Source organism: Muntiacus reevesi, chromosome 1, assembly GCF_963930625.1.
Source record: "Muntiacus reevesi chromosome 1, mMunRee1.1, whole genome shotgun sequence".
Lineage (NCBI taxonomy): Eukaryota > Metazoa > Chordata > Mammalia > Artiodactyla > Cervidae > Muntiacus > Muntiacus reevesi.
The window spans coordinates 164,893,215-164,915,011 of record NC_089249.1 but is presented as its reverse complement, the minus strand read 5'-3'; the positions used below and the strand labels follow the sequence as shown (position 1 = coordinate 164,915,011).

At 44.9% G+C, this 21,797-nt stretch overlaps 1 protein-coding gene across 3 annotated transcripts; it reads left to right on the top strand.

The window, feature by feature from the left end:
• The first annotated feature begins 5,499 nt into the window (after positions 1-5,499).
• Positions 5,500-20,110, top strand: PPIE (peptidylprolyl isomerase E). 3 transcript variants are annotated; one of them, XM_065915780.1, is made up of 10 exons: positions 5,500-5,557; positions 6,567-6,665; positions 8,894-8,937; positions 9,413-9,439; positions 11,032-11,113; positions 11,764-11,864; positions 13,112-13,235; positions 18,243-18,428; positions 19,426-19,568; positions 19,760-20,110. In XM_065915780.1, exons 1-10 carry the CDS (start codon positions 5,527-5,529, stop codon positions 19,826-19,828), a joined length of 906 nt encoding a protein of 301 aa, XP_065771852.1. In that variant the 5' UTR covers positions 5,500-5,526; the 3' UTR covers positions 19,829-20,110. The 3 variants fall into 3 exon arrangements, with proteins under 3 accessions (XP_065771852.1, XP_065771861.1, XP_065771869.1); XM_065915789.1 differs by having other exon boundaries at positions 5,532-5,667; XM_065915797.1 differs by lacking the exon at positions 5,500-5,557 and adding an exon at positions 5,582-5,682.
• The last annotated feature ends 1,687 nt before the right edge of the window (positions 20,111-21,797 follow it).

Below are 21,797 nucleotides of genomic sequence, written 5' to 3'. Positions count from 1 at the left end.
TGTTGATATTTCTCCCAGCAATCTTGATTTCAGCTTGTGCTTCATCCAGCCCAGCGTTTCTCATGGTGTACTCTGCATACAAGTTAAATAAGCAGGGTGACAATATACAGCCTTGACGTACTCCTTTTCCTATTTGGAACCAGTCTGTTGTCCCATGTCCAGTTCTAACTGTTGCTTCCTGACCTGCATACAGGTTTCTCAAAAGGCAGGTCAGAGGGTCTGGTATTCCCATCTCTTCCAGAATTTTCCAGGTTATTGTGATCCACACAGTCAAAGGCTTTGGCATAGTCAATAAAGCAGAAATAGATGTTTTTCTGGAACTCTCTTGCTTTTCTGATGATCCAGCAGATGTTGGCAATTTGATCTCTGGTTCCTCTGCCTTTTCTAAATCCAGCTTGAACATCTGGAAGTTCACGGTTCACGTATTGCTGAAGCCTGGCTTGGAGAATTTTGAGCATTACTTTACTAGCCTGTGAGATGAGTGCAACTGTGCAGTAGTTTGAACATTCTGTGGCACTGCCTTTCTTTGAGGTTGGAATGAAAACCCTTTTCTAGTCCTGTGACCACTGCTGAGTTTTCCAAATTTGCTGGCATGTTGAGTGCAGCACTTTCACACCATCATTTTTTAGGATTTGAAATAGCTCAACTGGAATTCCATCACGTCCACTAGCTTTGTACGTAGTGATGCTTCCTAAGGTCCACTTGACTTCACATTCCAGGATGTCTAGCTCTAGGTGAGTGATTATACCATCATGATTATCTGGATCGTGAAGATCTTTTTTGTATAGTTCTTCTGTGTTTTCTTGCCACCTCTTCTTAATATCTTCTGCTTCTGTTAGGTCCATACCATTTCTGTCTTTTATTGATTCCATTACACATACATATATTCTTTTTCATATTCTTTTCCATGATAGGTTATTACAAGATGCTGAATATAGTTCCCTGTGATATACAGTAAGACTTTCGTTGTTTATCTATTTTATATATAGCAGTTTGTATCTGCTAATCCCAAACTCCTAATTTATCCCCTTCCCTTACCCTTCGGTAACCATAAGTTTTTTTCCTATGTCTGTAAGTCTGTTTCTGTTTCATAAATAAGTTCCTTTGTATCATATTTTAGGTTCCACATACAAGTGATATCATATATCTATCTTACTTGTTTGGCTTACTTTACTTAGTATGATAATCTCTAGGTCAATCCATGCTGCTGCAAATGCAAATGGCATTGTTTCATTTTTTTTAATGGCTAAGTAGTGTTCCATTGGGTGTAGATGTAGCACATCTTCTTTATCTATTCATCTTTTCATGGACATTTAGGTTGCTTCCATGGCTTGGCTATTTAAATAGTGCTACTATGAGCACTGTGGTACATGTATCCTTTTGAATTAGAATTTTCTCCAGATATGTGCCCAGGAGTGGGATTGTTGGATCATATGGTAGCTCTGTTTTTAGTTTTTTAAGGAACTTCTATACTGTGCTGTATAGTGGCTGCACCGATTTATATCCCTACAAAAACTGTAGGAGGATTCCCTTTTCTCCACACCTTTTCCAGCATTTATTTGTAGCCATTTTGACTAGTGTGAAGTGATACCTCACTGTAGTTTTGATTTGTATTTCTCTGAAAATTAGTGATGCTGAGTATCTTGACATGTGCCTATGGGCCATCTACAAGGGACAATTTTAAAACAATATTTTGTTGTATATTTTTCAAAGCTGAATCCCGTTGTTTGCAAATATTTTTCTCTTATTAACCTCATCTAAACTTTCACTCCAGGAAAAAAGGTAGCTTGAAAGAGAAAAATCACATGCAACTATCTCTTTGAACACTTTTAAAATGCAGGAATCCATAGTTACACAAGGGTTAGAGACACAAACTGTGCCCAAAGTGAGCTTGAAGGAACACAAACCATTCTGAACCACTAAGAATTTACTCTCCAAATAAGCGCATGTAACTGAGACCAGGTGTCTTGGGGACTGACCATATAGATTCCCATTTTAGTTTTTAAATAGAATACAATATTTATTAAAGATAAGTACTCAAATGTACCAATAGGAAATATGTTTAAGAGTAGCCACAGCAATTGTTTTATACCAGCAGTCCCCAAATATGGCAGGTGAAGCTTTGCTCTCTCTCCTGCTACTCGCCTCCTGCTCTGTGGTCTGGTCTGTGACCTGGGGATTGGGGACCCCTGAATTAGACAATTAAAAAAATTTGATCAGAGTTGCCTGCACATGATGATAACAAAAAATGACTGACTTTTGGTAATTCACTGGCAGTTCAATGGTTAGGATTCTACACTCTCACTGGCCAGGTTCAATCCTCAGTCTTGCGGCACAGCCAAAAAAAAGAAAAGACTTATATAATTTCTCCTTTATGGATAATTTCTTTGTTCTCATTCTCTGTTCAGGATCCAAAGGCCCAGCAATTACAGTTTTTTCCCTTGTCACATTCCCCCTCCCAAAAAGAAAAAACGACTGACTTTCTAGTTGTTTTATTACTGTTTGAAAATTCTCATACACCGTATACTCCTTTTTGTTTTCAGTCAGAAGGGATTGGTTCTATGCCTTGCTCTTGATGTGTCACTTCTTTCCTTGGAAGAGATGTTTCTCAAACTGTGTTTCCCGGGCCAGCAGTTTGAAGGTCACCTGGGCACGTGTTATTAATGAACAATCTTGGCACCCTGGACCTACAAAATCAACAACTCTGAGAGTGGAGCCCAGCAACCTGTGTTCTAATAAGCCTTCCGGATGATTCTGATGCCTGCTCCATTTAAAACCACATTTAGTGTTTTTACATGTGGTTTTACTATCCAGACATGATTGATTAAGTCACTGGCCATTGGTGATTGAACTCAATTTCCATCCCTTCTTTTCCAACCCTATAAATCATGTAGTTAGTTCCTCCGGTGATCAGCTCCCATCTGGAAGCTATCTAGGGACCTGTGTTGGATAATTTTATGTATCTACTAGACTAGGTCATAGGGTGCCCAGATAGTTGGCTAAACATTATTTCTAAATGTCTTAGAGGGTGTTTCTAGATGAGATTAGCAGTTGAATAAGTGGACTCAGTAATGCTATTGCCCTTTGGAAGGTGGTGGGCCTCATCCAGTCCACTGAGGGCCAGAATGGAACAAAGGTGGAGGAGAGGAGAATTCGCACCTTCATCTGCCTGAACGACTGAGCTGGGACTTCGCAATGTTTTCCTACTCTTGAACCAGGATTTATACAATTGGTTTTACTGGTTCTCATAATAAATCTCTCCATATGCATCTATATAATGTGTGCATATATATCTATATATACATATATATTTTTTCCTACTATATATATGTCTCCTATAAGTTCTTTTTCTCTGTAGAACTCTAACACAGAACTCCACCATGAGTCACAACCTTAGAGTAAACTCAGGTATGGTCAAAAGGGTTCATTATGAATTTAAAAAGAGCCTCTTTCAGAAAATTTTAAGGGTTTTAAGGGCTCTGTGCCAGGTAGTGGGGACAAAGACCAAATATATAAATATATATAATACCACATCTTCATAAAGGATACCTTGTCAGATATCCTTGAGAGTGACCTAGTTAGTAGGGAATAGTGATAGGTTCACAGGGGAATCTTGTAATCAGATCTCACAGCCTCATTTCTATGAGTGGTATCCCTCTGGTTTGTCCTGAGGACAGTGAGGTTTGTGTTTGTATCCACTGCTTAGCTCTGGGAACACAGTAGGCACAGGCCTTGTTGTCAAAGAAAGAGATAGACACACACCTGGCTGCAGTCACAGGATGTATTCCAGTCAACTGTTGGATTTGGAGGCCATGACCCCCAGCTATGGGGTAAGCAGGACCTTCAGCAAGGACTGGTGGGTACCTCCAGATGGAGAAAGGAGAGAGCCAAATGAGCAGAGGCAAGAGAATTGAATACATGGTCAGGGCCAGAGCTGGAGTGTTGGCAGGGGTTGACTTGGCATGGCCATGTCATGGCCCGTATCAAGGGCTCTAGCAGCCTTGTCATCAGCAATACTGACTGAAGAAGGGAGTCCTAGGGGCTTCCCTGGGGGCTCTGTGGTGGAGAATCTGCCTGCCAGTGCAGGAGACATGGGTTCAGTCCCTGGTCTGGGAAGATCCCACAGGCTGCAAGGCACCTAAGCTGGTGTGCCATTGAACCTTACTGAAACTGCACTCTATAGCCCAGGAGTTACAGCTACCGAGCTCTTGTGCTACAACTACTGAGCTTTCATGCTACAACTACTAAAGCATGCAAGCCTAGAGCCTGTGCTCTGAAATGAGAGAAGTCACAGCAATGAGAAGACCTCACACAGCAACTAGAGAACAGCTCCTGCTCCCTGAAACTAGAGAAAAGGCTGTGCAGCAAAGACCCAGCACAACAACAAATAAATAAGTAAATAAAATTATAAGGAAAAAAAAAGGAGCTCTAGAGACTTGAAGTGTTTTTTTTTTTTCCTTAAGATCACCCTTGGAGCAAGCCAGAGGGTAGACTTGGGAGACAGAACCATCATCAACTCTTTCTTAGTCTCCACTGCATTAACCTCCTGGTCTCCAGGCTTCCACCCAAATCATTCTGGGCACAATGGTCAGAGACTATCTTGAAGTATAAATGTGACCAAACTATCCATCACAACCTTCAGTAGCTTCTCAAAGCCCCCAGTTACTCCACATGGTTTGCAGGGTCATGCATCCTGCCACCCCTACCCACCTGTTCTGTCTGATGTTCCACGTCCCTCTCCTCCCCAAGGCCCACAGTCTGGCCTTTCAGTTCCTGGAAGGTGCAGAAGCTGTCTCCTCTCCCGGAAACCTTTTTCCCTGCTCCCTCCTTTCTCTGGCTCTTCTTTACGTTTCAGCTTAAATGTGGCTGCAGAGAGGTCTTAACCAACTGCTGTGCCTAAAAGAAGTGGCCCCATTATTTTGTACCACTTAGGCCAATTTATGTATTGCTACTAGTTGATGTATTCCAGGAGTCGGTCTACGTTTTCCCCAAAGATCCAGATGGTAAATATTTCAAGCTTTGTAGGCTCTGGATCTGCCCTGCAGCCTGAAAGCACTCACATATGAATACTAAAAGGAATGAGTAAGGCTGCGTTCTGATAAAATTTTTTTATGAAAATTGAATCTAGTACAATTTTCACATGTCACGACATATTATTCTTGTTTCTTCTTCTTTCCCCGACCCCAGCTCTTTAAAAATGTAAAAACCATTCGTGGCTCCAGGTTGTCCAAAAATAGATGGGCGGGGTGGCCCGTGGAGCGTACTTTATTGGTTGTTTATTGCTTGCGGACTCCTTCTGACTCCGCAAGGGAGTGTGCTCCGCAGCAGCGAGCACCGGCAGAGCCCGAGCCGCGTCGGTTCAGGTACCAACACGCACCTACGCTGCACTCGTTGCTCCAAGGCACCCAGAGGCCCGCAAGGGTTACGCCAGAGTGGGCGGGGTCTGCGATCGCCGTACGCGGGGGCGGAGCCTTGGGGAAGGGGCGGGTCGAACGCAGGCTTCCGGCGGAAGAGCGCGAGAGCAAGATGGCCACTACCAAGCGAGTGCTGTACGTGGGTGAGCAGGCTTGGGCGCTAGGCGGAGGCTGGGCGAACCGGGCCGCGAGTGGGTCGTGGAGTAGAGCTGGACAGGTCTCCGGACGCGAGAGGCGGCGAGCAGCTGTCTAGGTGGCATCTGTGGCGGTATTGCTTGGCCTCAGGGAGTGAGCCTGAGACATAACTGTAATTGCACCTCTCTTCGAAGCCCGCCAACCTTTAACAGGAATCTCTTCATCACCTGAGAACGGGGCGATGGTGGGAGGAATATTAGGGATCTCTGAATCCTCGCGTCCATTCATTTTACATTCACCGCAGCCATGGCTCAGCCCCCACTCTTTAAGGAAAGAGTTCCCAGGCTAGCCGGCTAAAAATGAGAATAACCTCAATAGCACAGTTTGATGAGAGCTTTGGTGGGGACGGACACTAGTGACATAGGCCTCGGTGTGGGGAGAAATGACCCCTCTATCTGGAGAGGTGAGAGCAAGTTTTCAGGCTGCGGTGACGCCGGTGATGAGCTGGAATTAGGCAGGTAGCAAAGTAGGAGCAAGTGTGTTTACTGAAAGGGAGCAGCTCGAGCAAAAGCCCAAAGGTGTAAAATAGCCTAACACTTGGAGGCAAATGGCGTCGTTTTGCGGGGAAGCAAAGGGTAAGAGGCTGAAGAAGCGTTCAGGGCCTTGTGAACAGCCTTGTGTACAGTGCTAAGTTTGTACTTTATCCCGAGGACAAAGTACTTTAAGCAGGGAAGTGATGAGTTAAAGTCTGGACGTTCCCAGGATGGTACTGGTTGGCTTTGTGGAGGAGAGGGGAGGCAGTTATGAAGCTGTTGAGGGAATCTCTGGGCTAGATGAAGGTCTGAAAGGAGAGTGAAGAGTGTGCTTCATAAGTAAGTGTAAAGGAGCAAATGAGAGGGATGTTTATGAACTCAGGACTGAATGGAAAGATCCCTTCCCTGGCATGCTAATTTTACAGTTGGGACTTCTCAACAGACTGGAGGACAGTAGTTCAGAAGGCACTTGGGGTCTTTGCAGGTGGACTCGCGGAGGAGGTGGATGACAAAGTTCTCCATGCTGCTTTTATCCCTTTTGGAGACATCACGGATATCCAGATTCCTCTGGATTATGAAACAGGTGAGTCGTCATAGTGTTTCTCATGCCCAGAATCCTCCTGCTAGGAAAGAACTTAAAATTTTTGTAAGTCATATTACAGTACATTCTAAATATGCTTTGGGCAGCCTGACAGTGGTCTTTATGCAGAAGGACTTTTCTGAGGCTTGTGGTTGTGAGCTGCAGTATGCTTTTCAGATCCCATATATTGCATTTGAAGTAAGACAAGCTTTTCAGTTAGCCAGTAGGAAGATTGGTTTCGAGCTACATGGAAATCTGTTGTTTCAAACTGCCTGCCAGGCACTCTCCTACAGCAGCTCTCTTCTTGGCAGCTGTGCTGTTAAATAGGGTAGCAGGAAAGCCCAGCCTCAACAATGAGGCCTCAGCTTCTTTGCACCTGGAGAACTTTTCCTTCAATTAGCATCACATTTGCAGTTCAGTTTTTTGTCTTAACCTTTGTTGTCATTTTTAAGATTGGAGTTTTAGGCCCAGCTCTAAAGTACACAACTAGTTTAGAAATACCACTAGGGGATCATAGAGAGGGAATTTTGGGAGACCCCTGTGAGTTAATTGATCACTCAAGAAAACCGGCTTGCTTAGCAACAAAACCAAGCAGCCCTGCTTAACAACAGCACTGTATAGCGGTGACAGCTGCATTCTGCTGGTTGAGGTCAGTAAGTTAATGATCCCTTGGCCATGCTCCTGTGCACACCCTAAAAACAAAACTATAGGCGAAAGGTAACATTATACTGAAACCTGAGATGATTTACCATATGAGCCTTCTTGCTCATTTCCATAGCACCATGACAGTCCCAGTGGGGCCATACAGGGTCCAAAACTCCCCTACCCAGCATGTAGGAAGAATTAATGGTGGGAGACTCAAAGAACGAGGAAGAAGGTAGTCTTCTCCTCCTCCTACTTTTCTTTAATTATAAAAGTATAGCCCAGGACTTTGCTGGTGATCCAGTGGTTGGGAATCTGCCTGCCAATGCAGGGAAAATTCCACATGCCTCGTGGCAACTGAGGCAGTGCTCCATAACTACTGAGCTGTGTTCTGGAGCTTGTGCTCCACAACAAGAGACGCCACTGCAATGAGAAGCCCACACACTGGAGAGTAACCCATGCAACTAGAGAGTAGCCCCGACTCGCCACAACTAGAGAAAGCCTCCATGCAGCAACAAAGACCCAGCACAGCCAAAAATAAAGAAAGAAATGAATTTTAAAAGTAAAAAAATTAAGTTGTACCCCACTAAGTTCGTCACAGCTTCCTCTTGCCTGCCTCCTTGTATCTCTCACAAGTGTCCTATACTAATAAAGTACTCTTCCATGTCGCTTTGCCTCTCAGTGAATTCTTTTCCCAAGGAGAAAAAAGAACCTCAGCTTCATTAAGGCCTGAGATTGTTTTGTGCTTTCAGCAACCTATGCTCTGCTGAGTCCTGAGACGAGTTGTGTGACTTCAACTCTGTCATCAACCTTGTATATGGATTTAACCTCCCTGGGACCTTTATATGTATAAAAACAATAAGGTTATGTTGACTCTGTAAGGTTAATTGGTTACTTAAACTAATGCTGTTGTGCACTTGGCCCTTCTAGTTGGCGTTGGTTAGATTACGTTTTGCTGAGGATCAAATCTGAGCATCCTTACCCAGGTTTTAGGATTCATGACTTATGCACAGTTGATGTTCAGAATGTATGCTTGGAATGAATGATTGATAGGTTAAATGACTTCATTTTTCTAACTTTGCATGCAAAGTTTAAGATTTGATTTGGCTTTGGTAAAGAATGATGTTTTTAAAGATTAAAAGTATAGTTCATTATTTAGTTATGTTCACTACAAAGTGGGCTTCCGTGGTGGCTCAGATGGTCAAGAATCTGCCTGCAATGCGGGATAATATCCTGGGTTTGATCCTTGAGTTGGGAAGATCCCCTGGAGAAGGCAAAGACTACCCACTCCAGTATTCTGGCCTGGAGAATTCCATGGACAGAGGAGCCTGGTAGGCTACAGTCCATGGGTTCACAAAGAGGTGGACATGACTGAGTGACTTTCACTCACTACAAAACAGTTTAATGTTGCTTGAAATGTTATTTAAACTAGAAAGAATCAGAGTAAGATGCCTCTTTCCTAAATAGTGATGGTGTAGAATTTCTAGTAAATGGGTAAGGCATGTGACTGACTTCACTTTCTTTGTGACCACCTGCTTCTTCCCATTGTCCAAAATGATAATTGCTTGATATTGTCTACCTTTTTTCAGAAAAGCACCGAGGATTTGCTTTTGTTGAATTTGAGTTGGCAGAGGTGAGAAAATTCTGTTATCTATGTTAAGTCTTTGGCTTGTTATTGTTACTGATTACAAAGGGAGCTGTTCTTCATTTGGGGTTGGATTTTTGGGCCTCATGCTGATGCTTCCAGAGAGACGAGAAACACGGTTTGAAGGAAAGCTGCCTTCAGTTAACGAAACCCTGCGCTGTGATTAACATCGCAGACCTGCTAGGTCCTACCCTTCTTGCTCTGCAGAACTCCTGCAGTCCTGCTCTTTGAGCATCTTTCCCTGGCAGCACTGGTGATACTTTCTTTGTCTTCCACTAAATGGCAAATAGCTGAAGTCAGCCAGGAAGTGCACTTTGTTAGACACATGCAACAAGGGTGAGGAAGAAAAAGAGAGCTTTTTCTGTTGGATTGTTTTTTTGTTGTCATTTTACCAAGTGTGTGTTTAGACACTACAAGAAGCATTTGACTGCAAACCTAAATTTATACCTTGTCTTTTTGGCAGGATGCTGCAGCAGCTATTGACAACATGGTAAGGCTGGGAATCCTGCTTCTTACAGAAGTTGCTTTTTGGTGGTACAGAGGGCACTTAGTTCTACATTGGGTTTGCTAAATCTCCAAAGTTACAAGGTTGCATGAGGAAGTACATACAGATTGTCATCCTGTGAAAATATTCACTGTGAATTGATTGCTTATAAAATTGTCCTTTCTCAAATACCTTTCTCCATTTGATAATAACGTAAAGGCTAACCATCCTCGTTGACCAGTCTCTCACTGACTGCCTGTGTCTAGGATAGGCAATTGCAAACAATGCAAAGTGATTGCATGGTGAAATTGCATATTTTACAAATGAAGCAGGGTTTCATGAAGTGTTAACAATTGAGAAGAGAAATTTGATAAGGATAATGATAGGATGTGCTACTGATCCAAGTGATTGGGACAGCCTGGAGAGCTCCCTGGGGCAATGATGCAGCTCTTGAGTGTGTGTTCCCTCTTCAGGATACTTAGGATTTGCACATCAGATAAGAAATGCAAAGATAATCTATACTGTTGATAGGATTTTATTGAAAAAAATACTGCAGATGTATAAACATCCATTATATCTCTGTTCTTCAAATTAGGCCGTAGTTTAAAAGCTGAATTTTAACTATAAGAAATTTATTTTCATTAATTTTAGTTTCATCATAGTACATTCCCAATTTTTTTCCCCTTCACATTTTACCATGAAATTTTCTTCACTGCCTTTAAGTGATTTCATTTTGAGTGACCTTTCCTGGTACCAGTTATCTTAGGGTAATAAGGCTTTCCTTTATTCTTATTCTCTGTTTCCCATTCATCAAATGTTTTCCTCAGCTCTCAGAGCAAGATCACTTCTCATTGCTTAAGGCTGACCTTGACTTTTGAAAATGAACTCAGGTACTTGTAAATTGCATTTATCCTTGTAATTTCAGAGTGCTTTGAACACAGTGTCACTTTTGTTAGCACAGGTCATTACTAGTATTGAAAGAAAGGAGGTCACATACTACTGCATATAAACTAAATATACAACAAGGTCCTGCTGTATAGCACAGGAAACCTGTTATCTTGTAATAACCTATAATGGAGAAGAATCTGACAAAGGAGTTACATATATATATATAATGTATAACTGAATCAGTTTATTGTACACCCAAAACATTGTAAATCAACTATGCTTCAATTTTAAAAAAGAAAGGGACTTCCCTGGTGGCCCAGTGGTTAAGAATCCACCTTGTAATGCAGAGGACGCAGATTCAATCCCAGGTCAAGGAACTAAGATCCCACATTCCACGGAGCATCTAAGCCTGTACTGCAGCTAGAGAGTCTATGGGTCACAAGAAAGACCTCATGTGCTGCACCTAAGACACAATGCAGCCAAATAAGGAAATAATAAATTTAAAAGAAAAGAGAAAGGAACTGTATGATGACTTCTGGGAGGAAATTCTCGGCAGCCCACAGGCTGCTCTGTGGCAGGTGCATAACTTGCTGTTAGGGGATCAGGAGAACAAATCATGAACTTGTCTCAGACATATCAGAAGTAAATGGAAAGCATCTGACTTTCTTTTAACCTAACAGTTTAAGCAACTGGATTTTCACACTTTTCAGAATGAATCTGAGCTCTTTGGACGGACAATTCGTGTCAATTTGGCAAAACCCATGAGGATTAAGGAAGGCTCTTCCAGACCAGGTGAGTGGGAACAATACAGATGCCTCGTCACACCTGCTAGTTTGGCCTTGCTTGCCTTCCTGTCCCAGTTTTCTTGAAAGTAGGCACTGAATGCTTCTCTGGCGGACAGTAGTAGAGGATGGTTTACATTGGCAAAGGACCTCTGCCACCTTTGTGGGGACATAAAGAGTGTGAGTTTCTCAGCCACACCAGAGTAATTGTTTCCTTTATGAGAGAAGCTGTGCCTGATCTCTCATCTGTCCCAGTTTTCTCAATATTCCTGGTAGGTTCCATCAGCGACTGGGACTGGCAAGGGCTGCACCTTTCCCAGGGGCATAGCCTTTTCACATAGCCCTGCTGAGAGCTTGGAGAAGGAAATAGCAACCCACTCCAGAATTCTTGACTAGAGAATCCCATGGACAGAGGAACCTGGGAGGCTATAGTCCATGGGGTCGCAAAGAGGCAGACACGACTAAGCGACTAACACACAGAAGAGCTGGACTTCAGGGCTGGCAAAGATGGGAACTTGCCTGACGCGTGTGACTTCCCAAAGTGGAGACCTCTGGCCGAGAGGGCCACAGAATATGTTCTGCTTCGCTGACCAGAGCACCTACTTAGCAGCTGGCTCATGGCTTGAATTTGTTCTCATCTGCTCGCTTCTTTCCTTTCAGTTTGGTCTGATGATGACTGGTTGAAGAAGTTCTCTGGGAAGACTCTTGAGGAGAACAAAGAGGAGGAGGGGTCAGAGCCCCCCAAAGTGGAAACGCGGGAGGTGAGATTGCAGGCTGGCACTTCCCCCAGGAGACTTTGTTTTTTTAGGTTTTTATGGAAATCTGCAAATGCACATGCAAAAGTAGAGAGAATGAAAAGTGCACTTAGGGTGTTTTGGTGGGGGTTGGTAATGAGTGAGCTGAAGAGAAGCCTGAGGAGCTTCTCAGCTCTGCTGGGTTCTGTTCTGTGATTGTTGCTGAAGAGGAGGAAGTGCGAGGTGAGGAAGGGCGGTGAGTGGGCCTCTGCACCCTCCTCGTCAGTCCCCCTCCTTCACGCATGTGTTGGGTCCCCAGCTCACCATCTACCTGTCCTGACGCAGGGGAGGCAGGGCAGGGCGGGGGTCCCTTCCCTTCAGTCTGGGCACAGGTTTGAGGTCCTCCCTTCCAGGGAACCTGCCTTGGCACTTTCTTCTGATTCTCACTGCACCTCTCTAACCATTGCCTCTCCGGCTGCCCCGCCCCCTTGTAACTGGTGTTCCGGGTTTCTTTCTTGACTCGTGGTCTCTCTCCCGTCTCTGCCAAAACAGCAGCAGTCACTCTGATCTTTCACAGCCTCTCATGTGCTGTTGGACTCTCCTGGCCTCTGTTTCTAGCCCTGAGCTTCAGACGTTTCTGCTGCAAGTCTCGCCCTCCCTCCTCTAATCTTGTTCATCCTGTGTTCTCCAACTCACTGACTTGCCACTTTCCATGCACATTGACACAAGCAGGAAATGCAGAGGCTAAGCAGAGTGCCTTCAAGTGGAGGATAAAGCAAGGTCCCGGTCACCTCCATTGTGAGCGCTTTGGTGCTCCTTGCTTCCGTTGCAGCCAGCCTGTGCACACGCAGGGCTGCACACAGAGGGAGGGGATGGTGTTACAGAAGTGGGTCTGTTTAACTGGATTAAGGTGGGTGACCTTGAGCTGGGGTGTGAAGGTGTTGAGGGTTGTCTATTTGGGGCCAGAAAAGTGTTTGTGACCACAGCGGGGGTGAAAGTGAGGCAGCCTCATGTGTCTGAGGGAGTGTGATGAGATGACATGCCTGCAGGGTGGAGCTCCAGGTAGATGGTCCTGAAGTCTCCTGTCACTGGATGTCCAGCTGGGGTCATGGCTGTGGCCTTCACCCTCTTCTGCAGCCCCAAGGCCTTCCCTGCCGTCACCCTGTTCAGCTTGCTCACTGTAGTTGGGTTCTCAGGTGTGTTCATTCACACTCTCTCTCCTAGTTGGGGAGTCAGGGCGTTCTCTCTAACCTGGCCATTTCTCCTGCATCTAGGGAGAGCCTGCTGTAAAAAAGGCCCGGTCAAACCCTCAGGTGTACATGGACATCAAGATTGGGAACAAGCCGGCCGGCCGCATCCAAATGCTCCTGCGTTCAGACGTCGTGCCCATGACAGCAGGTGAACAGTTTTTTCTGTAATACAAGTGAATGCGTGTTCATGGCTGGTTTGTTTTTTAAAGTAAACACACACACACACACTCCAACAGTATTGAAGGCAATAAATTGAAAACCCGAGTCTTTGTTCCTTCTCCACATTTAGTCATACTCTTCAGAAGTAACTACCAATAACTAACAGCTTCTTGAACATTTTTTCATTTGTTAAATATTGAATTCTGTTTATTCTTCTTTTGATCTAAATATCATGTAGACATATAGTTAGGAGTGTTAATTTCACAGTTTGTTTGGAAAAACACAGCAGTGCCCCCCATGCTGTCCTCCTGCTCTACCGCATCCCCCAGCACCCTATGCTGCTTCTCAGAGGCAGCTGGTTTCAACTCTTAACTGATTCTTTTGGTTTTTAACCTCTGTATTTGTAGTTGACAGATGTATGTTGCTACTTTCTGTTTTTTTTTTTTGTTTTAATATCTTTTCATTTTAGACATCTATTGACTTCCCACTTGAGAAGTTAAGAAATTAGCTTTTTACCAGCTGAGCCACCAGGGAAGCCCAGAAATTAGCTTTTTAAATCTCCTTCCCAGCTCCTTCATCCTCCTCATGTTGTTACCATAATTTTGGCTAGGTCACAGGTTATTCTGACTATGTAAGCATCATACTTCTTTTCATACACAGCACTTTGTTTTCCCTGGAATTCATAATTATCTTGTTTTCACATTTGCTTAGTATTCTGTACATATATTCCTGAGCTTTCCCAAATTTTCCTACTTGTATAAATCTCCGTCATGTTCAAACACATCAGATATTTTGTCAGTTTCACTTAATCCTCCCTGGAGCCCTCTGACCTCCCCCGGCCTGGACCAGTTGCCTTCCAGGCCCATCTCATAGCTTTTGTCATGGGATCTCCTGCTTTTACTTCCTATGTTGGAACCTCTGTTGTCTTTTTTGATTTAGTTCCTCATTTTGGTAGAGTACATAATTCTGTAGCTTGTGGAGAAAAGAGCTTGGAGGGTCAGGTTTTTGAGACTGCTGTATGAAAATTTCTACTTTCCCATCTGATAGTTTGGATGTAGAATTCTAGAGAAGTCTAATGTCATTCTGATTCTTGGTCCTCTATACAAAACCTTTTTTTTTTTCTGCCTAGAGCTGAGCTGTCCAAATATGGTAGTCACTGTCCACATGTGACTCTTTAAGCTTAAATTAATTCAAGTTAAATAAAATTAAAATTCCAACTTCTTCAGTGATTCAAATGCCTAAAGGCTGTTAGATAACACTGGTCTAGAGGCTTGGAGGGTGTCTGTGTCCTGTGTTCTGAAATATTGTCCCCTTGGAATAGATCTCCTTCCATCCATCCTGCTAGATATTCAGTGGGCCCTACTGTATTGGTTTGTCTTGCTGCTGTGACAAATTATCACAGACTTAGCAGCTTATAAGAACATAAATTTATTGTCTTAACTGTTCTAAAGGCCAGAAGTCCCAACACAGGTCTCACCAGGTTAAAGGAAGGTGGTGGCTGGGTTACCACATTCCTTATTGGAAGCTCTATGGGTAGATCTGTTTCCAGAGACAGTCAGCTTGTTGACAGAATTCAGTTTCCTGCACCTGCAGATGAAGGTACCCATTTCCTTGTTGGCTGCCAGCTGAGGGCTGGTTCCAGCTTTCAGAGGCTTGTGACCGCCTTCCTTTGTCATCACAGCCAGCAGTGATTGATTCAGTCCCTCTCATGTTTTGAATCGCTTGCCTCCTTTTCCATCCACTTTTTTTTTGGGTGGGTTGTGGGGGAGATGGAATATAATTGCTTTACAGTGTTTTGTTAGTTTTTGCTGTACAAGAATCCATCCACTTCTAACTATCTCTTTCTGCTTTTAGCTGGGAAGGGTTCTCTGGTTATAGATTTGAGATTATATTAGGCCCACCGAGGTAATCTAGGCCACTCTGCCCATCTCAGTGTCCGTAACCTTAATCACATCTGCACAGTGCCTTCTGCTGTGAGCAGCGTATTCTCAGGTTCCAGGAATTGGGACATAGACATCTTTCAAAAGCCAATATCCTGCATACCACACCCATCAATTAGGACAATCCTATCTTTTGAAAAATTTTCCTTGAATTATTTCTTTACTTTTATCCCTTCTGATTTTTCTCTACTCATATTTTGGAATCTTTATAAATGTTCTTTTTCATAGCATCCTGTGCTTATTTCAGGCATGTACTATCATTTCAACTTGAGAGATTAGTATACTAAAATTTCTTTTTCCTATACAGCTTATATTTGAAATTACTTTTTTCAGTTTTTTTTTCCTGTTTGTTTGTTTTTCTTTGTTTGTTATTGATCTATTTGCTTGTTTCAGTCTTTGCTTTTCACATTAGATGCCTTTCTCATGTTTAAGACTAGGGTCCTTAAAATCTGCTTGGAAACTCCCTGGACATTGGTAAGGCTTGCTGACTGAGGCTTCCTCTGTGAGGTGATTCTGTCTTTCTGTTGGACCCTGGATATCAGTATCCCTGAGTTACAGTCTCTTGGACAGAGCAGAGGCCACAGAGAAGACTCTAGTCTCTTGCTAATGGTCCTGTGTCCAGTTGTTTGCCATCATGGAGGGTGGGAGGTTGTGGGAGCAGTATATGAACTTCACTAAATCTCCATTTGTCTCCATAACTCAACCCTCAGGTATGTGTAGAGCATCCCAGACCAGCGACCCTCTGCTTTAACCTGCTGGAGGGTAGACCTCCCACCAGCAGCCAGGGCTAGGGAAGAGAGAGGATCTGGGGGCTAGCTACTTTAAATGAGCTTTCAACCAGACTTACTGCTTTCAGAACCATCTTCATCCTTGTCACTGAGTTTTTGGAATTTCTGCAGCAGAAATCAAATTGCTTCTTGGCTTTATCAGCTTAAGCTTCAGCTTTGTTAGGTCTGCTCTGTCAGTTATGGCTCATCTGTTTGTCTTCTAGGTCCCGAAGATTTTTAGTTGCTGTTGTCTCTTCTCTCACTCCTTTTTAGGGGATAGTCATTTTATCCATTTTTTAAGTGTATGATTTACTGGCATTAATTGCATTCACAATGTTATACAACCATCACCACTATCTACTCTCAAAACTTTTGCACCACCCCTAGTAGAAACTATACAGTCCATGGAATTCTCCAGGCCAGAATACTGGAATGGGTAGCCTTTCTCTTCTCCAAGGGATCTTCCCAATCCAGGGATCGCACACAGGTCTCCCACATTGCAGGTGGATTCTTTACTATCTAAGCCACCAGGGAAGCTCGAGTCGTGGAGTGGGTAGCCTATCCCTTCGCCAGGGGATCTTCCCGACCCAGAAATCAAACTGGAGTCTCCTGCATTGCAGGCAGATTCTGTACCAGCTGAGCCACAAGGAAGCCCGGTAGAAACTCAGGACTCGTTAAGCAGTCACTCCCCTTTCTTTACTCGCAGCCTCTGGTAATGCTAATCTACTGTCTGTCTCTCTGAATTTACTATTCTAGACATTTCATATAAATGGAGTCATAACAGTAGTTGTCCTTTTATGTCTGACTTATTTCACTTAGCACTGTTTTTTCAGGGATCTTTTAGGCATCAGTGTGGCTGGGTAATATTCCATTGTCTGGATAGTCCACAATTTGTTTCTCTACTCATTTGTTGATGGACACTTGAACACTGGCTCCACTTGCCAGTTATTATGGATAATGATACTGTGAACATTTGTGTACAGACAAGTATTTAAATCCCTGTTTTCAATTATTTTGGATGCCTCCCTAAGACTGGAAATGCTGGGTCATATAGTAATTCTAGTTTGACTTTCTGAGGAACTACCAAATTACTTTCTACAGTGGCTGCACCATTTTCCATTCTCATAAACAATGTATAAACACTCTAGTTTCTTTACATCCTCACTTGTTTTCTGTTTATCATAGCCATCCTAGTAGTTGGGAAGTGGGATCTCATTGTGGTTTTGATTTGTATTCCCCTAATGACTAATGCAGAGAAGGCAGTGGCAACCCACTCCAGTACTCTTGCCTGGAAAATCCCATAGACGGAGGAGCCTGGTAGGCTGCAGTCCATGGGGTCGTGAAGAGTCAGACACGACTGAATGACTTCACTTTCACTTCTCACTTTCATGCACTGGAGAAGGAAATGGCAACCCACTCCAGTGTTCTTGCCTGTAGAATCCCCGGGACGGCGGATCCTGGTGGGCTGCCGTCTGTGGGGTCGCACAGAGTCGGACACGACTGAAGCGACTTAGCAGCAGCAGCAGTGACTAATGATGTAAGCATCTTTTCACGTGCTTAGGGGTAGGGGCCATTTGCTTATTCTTTGAGGAGATGTCTGTGCAAGTCTTTTGCATATTTACTTACTAGGTTGGTTTTTTGTTGTTGATTTGTAGGAGTTCATTTTATATTCTGGATGTTAAACACTTAAGAGATATGATTTGCAAATATTTTCTTCCATTCCCTAAGTTGCCTTTTCATTTTGTTGAGAGTGTCTGTCCTTTGATGTCCAAAAGTTTTTCATTTTGATGAAGTCTCATTTGCCAATTTTTTGTTACTTATACTTTCAGTGTTGCAGTTAAGACATTGCCAAGTGCAAAGTCACAGAGACTTGACCTGTCTTTTTCTCTGAGATCCTGTTTGGTCTTTCTTTGTAAAAATTGCTTTACCCCCAGTTTAGGGTGGATAAGATCTAGAATGCATGTTTTCACGCCTTCTTTAGCTAGAATCCCTTCTAATCCTTCAAGATAGTCAGTATCTCAAAGGTTTATAATGAACATGTCGTATTTTGAAATGAAAATATGAACATTAAACAAATATAACATAGTTTTTCAGAGTCTAGTTAGAGATCTCGTTGTTTGGGGTTTTTTTGACCATGCCCCCAAGGCATGTGGGATCTTAGTTCCCCAACCAGGGGTTGAACCTATACTCCTTCCTTGGAAGCATGGAATCTTAACCATTGGATCACCAAGGAAGTCCCCCCATTGGTTTGTTTTTTGACTCAGGCGCCTTTTCCTTTCTTGGCCCTAGAGAATTTCCGCTGCCTGTGCACCCACGAGAAGGGCTTTGGCTTCAAGGGCAGCAGCTTCCACCGCATCATCCCCCAGTTCATGTGCCAGGGCGGTGATTTCACCAACCACAACGGCACCGGGGGCAAGTCCATCTACGGGAAGAAGTTTGACGATGAAAACTTTATCCTCAAACACACGGGACCAGGTGGGATCTGATTGGTGGATGATGGTCGGTGGGCCGGGCTGGGGCAGGATGACTGCGTAGGGGTGGGTGACTGCCTGTGGTTCTGGTCTCCTCCAGACCCAGGGAACAGAGGAGAGGCCTTCGGCCTGGCTGGAGCGGAGCGAGCTTGTTTCCGTCTGAATGCTGTCCGTCCCCCACTGTGTCCACAGCTGTGGGCGTAGCGTAAATTTTGTGGTCAGCCATTGTAAGCCCGCTCTTCTTCCCTCAACCCCTCTGCCTGCCTCTCTCTGTCAGAGTCTCTAGTAAAAAATTCCAGTGGTTGGTTCCCCAGCAACTAAAAAAAATACAGAACTGTGCTGATATTTAAGACTGCAGTTCTTTAGGGGCCCTCGGCAGCCGCACTGGACAGCGCTCCCTAGTTCATGCTCAGTCCTGGTCAGAGACAACAGTTGCCCCCTTCGCTCCCGAAACCTCCTCTCCACCCACTGCCCCCACTGACGCTTGGCCTCCTGCACCTGTCCACCCCTGCCTGCGCCGACTTCCCTGCCAAGTACAGTGGCTGAGCCACCCCCCCGCCCCCCCCCCCCCCCGCTCGTGACCCGGACCCTCCCCACCCCGCGCCCTTCGGAACGTGCACTTGCGCCCCGCCACTGCCTCGTGTAATGCCTGTCCCCTGCTCTGCTCGATCAGCCCATCAGCACAAAAGCACACAGTGTCAATCTTTGACTCATGTACCCCCTCAGCTATCACCCATGCCTCTGGTCCCCTTTTTCACCGAAACTTCTTGAAAAAGTTGTCTAGACTCCCTGCCTTTGGTTCTCTCTGTCCCCCTCTAGTCTGACTTCCAGCGCCACTGGTCCGCTGAAGCCACTCTTCTCCACCCGGCGCATAGTCAGCTCCTGGTCCTCGCCCCATTCGCCCTCCCGTCTGCAGTGCAGAGGCAGCATCTGCACTCCCCCCTCCACGCCCAGGACCACCAGCAGGGTCAGGGGAGCTGACGGGCGCTTCTCTCCCCCAGGCCTGCTCTCCATGGCCAACTCCGGCCCAAACACCAACGGCTCCCAGTTCTTCCTGACATGTGACAAGACAGACTGGCTGGACGGCAAGCATGTAGTGTTTGGGGAGATCACGGATGGCCTGGATGTCTTGCGGCAGATTGAGGTGGGTGGCTGCCGGGGCCCCTGGGGCACAGCCGTGAGTGTGGGAGAGCTGAATCGGGGACCTGGAGAGAGCCCACAGCCAGCTGCTGTTGGGGGCTGGAGGTGGCATGGGCAGAGGGGCGGGCACCCCTGAGCCTCCCTTACTCTCCACCCTCCCTCCCTGATTCCTGCTCTTCTTTTCGGCCCGCAAAGGCCCAGGGCAGCAAGGACGGGAAGCCCAAGCAGAAGGTGATCATCTCCGACTGCGGGGAGTACGTGTGAGGGGAGCTGTCCACCCGGGAACCGGCGCCCGAGGTGTCCCGTTGGCAGCGGGCAGGGCTTCGTGCCTGGCCCTTCCTCGGGGTCAGCGTGGGGCAGCGCCTCTGCAGGCACAGCCTCTGCCTCCTCCGGTCTTCTCGGGTGTGGCCTTGGGCCCCGGGCCGCCCTCCCCACTGTGGACAGCTGGGCATGGCCTTTCCAGGCCTTTGCCGCCAGGGCTTCTCCTGGGCCCACCTGTGTGACTCCTGGACATTTTCTTCTGGTAAATAAATCCTAATTTTTGTACTGCTGCCTCCAGCTAGTTCCTGGGAGTTGTCAGATGTCACCTGTAAGGCTAAACTGTCCCCCGAGAGGGATTGGTGAAGGAATAGGGCATAATCTCTTCCCCACAGCTTTTCTTTTCTTCCCTTGGATGATTCCCTGAGATGCTGGGTGATATATTTTCAGGCCAGATACCCTTGTCAGACCACCATCAAGACCACGGGCATCAAAGACTGGAAAAATTCCTGTCTTCAGTGCCTCCACTCCCACATCACACTGCCATCCTCAGAGTCAGCGACTGTATTTCTGTCTCCATGATGCATTTGCTTATTTGCTCACTTTCATTTTACAGATTTTTTTAAATGATACTTTATTACTCACAGTGCCTTCTCCATGCTAGGTACTATACCTGTTTGTCAGGAGACAAGAGGTTAGCAAACCCCTTGGTTCTAATCCAGCCCACTACCTGGTTTTATGAGTAAAGTTTTATTGGAACACAGTCATAGCCATAAGTTTACATATTCTTACTGTAGTGACAGAGTGGAGTGATTGGTGACAGATACCATATGGTCCCTGTATTAGAGTTCTCCAGAGAAACAGAACCAATAGGATGTACATATGTGTACACAGAGAAAGATTCATTATACAGAATTGGCTCTACAGTTGTGGGGGCTGACAAGTCTGATAGCTGCAGGACAGGCCAGCAGGCTGGAGCCCCAGGGAGAGTTGATGTTGAAGTTTGAGTCCAAAGACTGTTCTGAAGGCAGAATTCCTTTCCCTCATGGGATCCTAGTCTTTCTCTCTTGAGACCCTCAACTGATTGCATGAGGCCCACCCACACTGTTTGGGGGAGGGTCATCTGCTTTACTTTCAGACATACTGATTTAAATGTCAGTCACATCTGAAAAATACCTTCACAGCACCATCTGGACTGGTGTTTGGCTAAACTGTGGGTACCGCGGCCTAGCTATAGACAGAAAATTAACCAACACCATCCCTCACTAACTCCTCCAGGGCCAGGCCCCATCTTTGCTGGGTGTGGTGGCTGCACAGAGGAAGAGACCCAGGGTTGTGGCCCCAGGACTCTGTGGCTTGGGAGTGTTTCACAGCATGTCTGCTCCAGATGCTGCTGGCACAAAAAAAAACAAAAAAAGACTGTTGAACCTACTTTTTAGTGGTGAAAAACAAAGAGTTCCAGGTGATGGAAAATTAGAGAGGTATATTTTCAAAACGTATTTATTAGGGGAAATTATACCATATAATAAAGTGGAGAAAGCACTTCTAAAGCAGTTACATAATACAGGATAATTCCAACTTTGTACAAATACGTATCTGTAATATGTAAACATCTATATTTTTTTTATATATATATATATATCCTAAGAAAAAAACCTAGAAATAAATTCAACAAAATATTAACTAGCATGTTTATCTGACTTGTAGTATTATGGTGATTTGAATTGTATTTTATTTTTTTGGTTTTTCCAAACTTTTCTAAATTGCATTATTGCTGTAATAAAAGCACATTAAAAAAAAAAAAAGTGGGTCAAGTGCTTATAAAAGGCCTCCCCATGAGGAGTAACACTCAGGATGGACAAGCCCTGTTTAAATTGCCTAAAGGGCACCTCGGCAGTGCTGAGCGTCCTCAGCAGGCTCCTGGGAACACAGCACGGAGTCACTGCCCTGGCCACCGCCGCATAACCGGCCACTT

Bases quoted from the DNA above. Each gene is read 5' to 3' on its own strand.
- PPIE (XM_065915780.1), top strand. From the start codon at position 5,527: ATGGCCACTACCAAGCGAGTGCTGTACGTGG. The intron at 8,938-9,412 runs GTGAGAAAATTC...TCTTTTTGGCAG, and splicing joins TTGAATTTGAGTTGGCAGAG to GATGCTGCAGCAGCTATTGA. The intron at 18,429-19,425 runs GTGGGATCTGAT...TCTCTCCCCCAG, and splicing joins CCTCAAACACACGGGACCAG to GCCTGCTCTCCATGGCCAAC.